General features: G+C 35.1%; 1 protein-coding gene across 1 annotated transcript; it reads right to left on the bottom strand.

The window, feature by feature from the left end:
* Positions 1-4676: 4676 nt before the first annotated feature.
* On the bottom strand, positions 4677-6281 carry LOC139853326 (E3 ubiquitin-protein ligase PUB23-like). The gene has a single exon (XM_071842700.1). The coding sequence runs from the start codon at positions 6163-6165 to the stop codon at positions 4900-4902; it is 1266 nt and encodes a 421-aa protein (XP_071698801.1). The 5' UTR covers positions 6166-6281; the 3' UTR covers positions 4677-4899.
* Between the last annotated feature and the right edge of the window lie 377 nt (positions 6282-6658).

Below are 6658 nucleotides of genomic sequence, written 5' to 3'. Positions count from 1 at the left end.
AATCAAACATTGGAAGATATGTTACGGGCGTGTATAATCGATTTCGGTTGTTGTTGGGACGAGCACTTGCCTTTGGTGGAATTCTCGTACAATAATAGTTATCATACTAGTATTAGGATGCCACCTTATGAGATGCTTTATGGGCATAGGTGTCGAACTCCGATTTGTTGGGGTGAAGTGGGACAAAGGGAAATCGGGAGTACCGATTTGATTTTAGAGACGAATAGTAAGATTGAGATGATTCGGACTCATTTGAAAGCGGCTCAAGATAGACAAAAGTCATGTACCGATAAGCGTAGACGACCGATTGAGTTCCAAGAAGGTGACATGAGGATGCTTAAGGTTTCGCCATGGAAGGGTATTATTCGATTTCAAAAACGGAGAAAGTTAGCTCCTCGGTTTATTGGACCACTTAAAATTTTAGCTCGTGTTGGTGAAGTCGCGTATCGTTTAGAATTACCCGAAGAGCTTGCGGGGATCCATAATACATTTCATGTTTCCCATCTTCGTAAGTGTCTTGCGGATGATTCTTCATGGGTTCCATTAGACGAGATTGAGCTAAACAACAAGTTAGAGTATGTTGAGGAGCCGATTGCTATACTCGATGAAAAGGTGAAAAGGTTGAGAAATAAAGAGGTGAGAACTTTTAAAGTTCAATGGCGTCGTAGTAAAGGTTCCGAGTTTACTTGGGAGCCCGAAGAGTTTGTGTTAGTTTATCTTCCCTCTTGTCATGCGGCTTGGATCGCGAGGACTCGCTCCGATTCAAGTGGGGGAGAGTTGTAAGACCCAAATTATTATTGTACAGCAGTGTAAATATGGTACATAGAGTGTGGGTATCTTTGTGTAATTAAACAGAGGTTAGTGTCTGCCCAAACCCTTGTGCGCGCCGCGCAGGGTTAAGTGTGCGCGTCGCGCACTGCTCCTGTGCACAAATTCCTACTTTTTAAATTAAAGTTAAATGAGGGGCATTCTTGTCTTTTCACATGGGGAGGAGTTTAGGGCATTAGAAGCCAGTTGTGTGGTGGTTGAAAACACATTCAACACTACACCAACCTCATCTTCTTCCCAAATTAAAGTTCTAGAGTGAGAAACACTTTGAGAGAGAGAAAGCTCAAATCAAGGAGGAAGAAGTTGATTTCGGGCCAAAAAGCGCGTGTATTAAAGTTGTTCATCTAATCACTAGCTACGTTGTGATTGTGGTGGTATGCTCTAATCTTGATTTCCTTATTTCAATTTGTTTAGGGGTTAGGGTTTTGGGTTAGTGATGAACATAAAACCCATATTTGGTGATTTTGGGTGTTCTTGGGTAAGATTGGGGTCATGAGGACTCAAAGATGACTAACCTAGGGTTTTGAAACGGTAAATGAATTTATGAGTCATAATTGGTTAGTTAATTACTAGCGCACCTAGTTATTGAGTGAACGGTTGTTAATTGGGTTAGTGGATGACCCGAAATGGGTGTGTTGACTTTAAAATGGTCAAATGGATAATGATTGACCTAGTTGGGAAAGATGGGTATGAAATACCCCAATTTTGTATTAGTTAGTGTTGTTGGACCTTAATCACTAGCTTTTAGTGATTTACGATGGTCTTGACCTTAAATGGACGGTTTGGTGTAAATGGGGCATTTAATGCATTTAAGTCATTAAATGCACATGAGTGAATTGTTGGTGTTTAGTTCAACTAGTTTGTGTGTTGATTGAGTACTTATTGTATTAGCTACTTTGCTTTGAAGCTTGTGGAAGTATAAAACCGTCACCGAATCGTTAAGGTGAGTGAAATAATTATGCATGTATGTATATAATGTATTTATTTGTGTGGCGTGAAATGTGGGGTAGTCGCAGTGTTAGGACGTCACTCCGAAAATTAATGGAATGTGACGTCACTCCGAAAATTAATGGAATGTGGGGTAGTCGCGGTGTTAAGACACCACATAATATGTAATGAGTGGGTTAGTCGCGGTGTTAAGACGCCACTCCGGGATTTAATGACATGTGGGTTAGTCGCGGTGTTAAGACACCACAATGTCATGGAGGGTGGGTTAGTCGCGGTGTTAAGATACCACCCGGGGTTTAGTGATACGCGGTGTTAAGTACACTAATGGATGTTGCGAACTCCGATGGTCTTTGCAAGCACCATCTCCTTGTATGAATGGTTAACCATGGTTATGTGTTGTAGTATAGCATATTATATTGTTCGTGTTATATGCTATCGTTTGTGCTAGCTCGTGATATCGTGGATTTAACGTTGTACGTTGAAATGGTATGCTAATTTAAAATACTAGCGTGTATGAGGTATTTGTGTAAGTGATTGCAAGTAAGTAGGTTATATATGTATATGTATAACTATTGCATTCACTAAGCGTTAGCTTACCCTCTCGTTGTTTACCTTTTTAGGCTCCGACGTGGACAAAGGCAAAGGTATCCGTTTGGATTAGTAGTGGCTCTCGAGGGTTTAGCTTTTGGAAGATCGACCAAGATTTGGATAGTTTAACCCCCAAACACCATGCTCAAAGTGTCGTTTGGAAATTAAACTAATGTGGTCGAAACTTGTATTTTGTACGAAACTCGTAATTCGGCATATGTGGGCCCGTTTTCGTAAAACTTGTTTTATTATTGAAATGTGTTAGTTTTAACTATTATAATGTGATGTGAAAAGCGTTTCGTCTAAAAGTGTCGGGAAGTGGGAGATCTTTAACGCAAAATTGGAAAATTTGGACAGCGGGCTGCCAGGCCTTGTGCGCGCCGCGCACATAAGGGGCTGCGCGATGTATAAAAAAAAAAAAAAATTTGTTTGCGATTGGATAACGGGTTGAGTCGTTACAAATCTATTCTCTCCCTGTTTGTGCCCCGGATCCAAGCCCACATGCGACAAACCACCGCCAACAACCTTGACTCGGTCTTCTTCGAACATATTTTGGACCATATATCCGAACTCGGTATCATTAACAATATCGTGTAGATTAAAAAAACACATTATAATCTTCTCCTTTCGTTTTCTTTTCAAAGAAAGACTAATTGACTTCAACCTCTTCTTGAGGTTTCTTGTATCTACCATTTTAGTAAGACCAACCAATGCAAAAACCTTCACAAGTTGGTTCCGTAAAATCGCAATACCTCGTACTTTCATGACTAAACTCTACCGGTTTATAACCATCTTTAAGTAGTACTACGTACCGAATCAGCTGTGAAGGTTTTTTGCATTGCTTAGTTAAGTAGTACTATGTCTTTATTTTACCTTCCATTTCATATATGAAAGATTGAATATTTCCATTTGTTATTATTGTATTTGGTAGTTACCATACTTTTAGAAATATATCATTTGTTCATTTTATTTGAATGCTAACATTCTTAATTCTGATTCTAGCATAGAGTTGCCGTCTAGCTCGGCGGTCTCGCAGGGAATTTTAATCAGGAAAATATAATATAATTGTTTGATTATTATTATTCTATTAAGAAGTGAAAGTTCTTGTTCCAATATTTCGGCTAACAACTTGTTTTACTTTAATTGAAAAAATTTAAAAAACATAGAATAGTAATAAATTATATAGGTGGCGGGTGGACTAAAGCATCCATTTTATTTATTTTATGTATGTATTTATGTACAGTATGTATGTATTAAGCATTTATTCCACTCATAAATAAAATCACATTGTACCCATGAAACTTATACTCCGTATTATATTTTATATATAATTAATTGAAGAAGGCTTAGAATTATTATTATAATAAATATAATATAATATAATACACATAATGAACGCGTATTTGCATTCTAATTAAATTTTCTACAGAGTATTTTGATAATTATAATTGAGAATTTCTGGTCGACTAATTCACAAAAGTTCGAGTTTATCGTCTCATTTTTTTCGTATATCTCTCCAAAACACTAGGAATTAAAAGAAATTATGAACTCCGTATTTTTGTATTAATTACGGAGTAAAACAAAAGAGTATTAGTTTAAACCAAATTTAGAGGAACATTAGTCAATTAGCAAGGATTCAACTATATATTTTATGAATTACGAGTATATATACGAACACCTTTTCAAGTCTTTGAAAAAAATATTTAACGAGTCTTTTAAGGTCGACGACCGATCGACATATATCCTTAATTAACTAACATTTTCTAAGCAATGTCTAAGAATAAATATGTGAGTATTTCACATATTTAGTAAATTTCTTATGATATTAATTAAAAAGTATATTATGTATAGTAGTTGTTAAAATTACTTTTTAATTATTTTTTATTGGAAAGCAAAACTTTAAGTATAGTCTACAATATTGAACTTAGCACGACTAGACTAATCCTTGAGATTTAGTTGTTAAATTTATACAATACTATATACTATATATATATATATATATATATATATATATATATATATATATATATATATATATATATATATATATATATATATATATATATGTTTTACATAATACATCTAAAAATGTAAAACACATCATCGGGGAGTTCCTATGCCGGTGACCTCAACAAAATGATATTAAGATTAATTATAAACGAAATTAAGATAGAAACTCTCATAAATCAAATGTTTCTTTTAATATGAATATGAAATATGAATATGAACGAATAAATAAATAAATATAAATAAAAAGACAAATAACACAAAGAATTGAATTTATGAAGTAAACAATATTTTTGTATCTTTTCTTTTTTTCATTCTTACTAAATTAACAAGAATATTTACAAATGAATTGAACTTCAATAGAGCACGAAATATTTGCTCAAAACAATTACGGTGCAAATTTAGTCACGTTTTTCTTTAAAACTGACTAATTAACATCAGAGAGTATATATCAATCAATCTTTACACAACTTATCAATCATCTAAAATGTCATCAAATAACCTAACCTAATCTTAAAAAATTAATTTTCATGATGGATATGATGAAATTAAAGTATGTGGTATACAAGAAGAATTACTCCAAACCCTAGCATGCATCTTCAAAATCTCAATAGCTTTTTCTTTCATTTTACTACCACAATCAACTTGCAACACCAAACACAACTTCCCTACCACCCCTATTTGCAACATCTCCGTCACCACACTGGCGTTACCGGAAAATTTAGCAACCGAATGCACGATCCTCACCGCCCTATCACTTGCCACCGCCGAAACCCTAAAAATCTTTTTCGAAACAATTGCTAAACCCGCACCATGTTTTAACAACTCAGATCTCCCTTCGGCACATTGACAAAGTTGATCTAATGCCAACAACACCATTTCGGACAACCTTTTGTCAGAAGAATCTAATAAAATATCTATCAAGGCCGGAACAAGAGCTGCTTCAGCAGCTCTTATTCTGTTTCGGCCTGATACACAAACATTAATAAGTAACTTTAACGTTGCTTTTGTAGCTTTTTGTGATATTTGATCGTTCAATATCTTGACTAATTCAATAAAGAACTCGTGTTTCAACGACGGTGCAATTAGTACGTTCTCTTGGGCTTCGAACATTGACTTTAACAACATGACGGTGTACGTACGTGTTTCATAGTTGATCGCGCGTTTCATCACGCGCGTTAGGGTTTCAACAAAATCACAATTTTTAGCAAACAAACCTTGAAGTTCAGTTTTTGAAAGTTGCATGTGGTAAAGAATGGTTATTGCTTCGTCAACGGGTGTCACAAAATCTAAAGTGTCCACGTCGGAATCTTCTCTGGTCAGTGAAGATGACGTGGCATCTTGATCATTCAAGACATAGTTATTTAGATAATCAATTGCTCCGACTGCTTCCATTGACCTTTTATTTGTTTCATTTTCCAAAACTAAAACTTTCAATTTCTTCAAAGACTTCATTTTCAAATTTGGATGCTTTAAATCTTTGAGTAGTTTAAGGATTTCGGACTTGGTGATCGGAACTCGAGGCGTGGGGGCTCGTTCGACTCCGGATGATGGGTTGAGAGTGCACCAAGATTGGATCAAACGTCGAACCGTATGATTTGGGGTTAATTCGACGTCGAGAAGGACTTGTTTGGTAACGGGACAAGTATTATTCTTCTTAACATATAGCCATTTTTCGATGCTTTCGCGATCGTAGGTGATACCCGTTGAAAGTGTTACGGGATCTTTCATGATTCCTAATGAAATCGGACACACGAAAAATGGAGGAACTTCGATGTTTTCGTGATCACCCATAATAAAATGGAGAGTTATAAGAACAACCCACAATTTAGTTTGCAAAAAAAATTGAAACTTGAAGGATTTTTTGAAGTTTGAATTGAATGAATGAGAGTTGAGGTCTTTTGATGATGTTTGGTTTGTGAATATTCGTTATTTGGAATAATGTAATGTATGGTTTATATATGTGATGGGGGGTAGATGAGTGAGAAATGGAATAATATATTTTATCTATATGAAAATTGAAAGTCAATATACAGAAAAATTAAACTTTTTTTTGGTCAAAGACAAGGTTTGACTTTTCTACGGAGTATTAGTTTTGTGAGGCTCAAGATAAAAACAACTTAACTAGGTTATTAAAGCACGTGGGAGATAAAGTGCGGGGGTGAATATGTAAGGATAAGACTTATACGGTTAAGAAAATTTTAACATTGGATCCTTCAACTTTAATAAATATGTAGATGGCTATATTTGAAATTATGTAATTTGTTTGTTTCATAATCTAAAAGAA

This window comes from Rutidosis leptorrhynchoides, chromosome 6 (assembly GCF_046630445.1).
Source record: "Rutidosis leptorrhynchoides isolate AG116_Rl617_1_P2 chromosome 6, CSIRO_AGI_Rlap_v1, whole genome shotgun sequence".
Lineage (NCBI taxonomy): Eukaryota > Viridiplantae > Streptophyta > Magnoliopsida > Asterales > Asteraceae > Rutidosis > Rutidosis leptorrhynchoides.
Note: the sequence above shows the minus strand (reverse complement) of the source record. Positions and strands in the feature narration are given on the sequence as shown.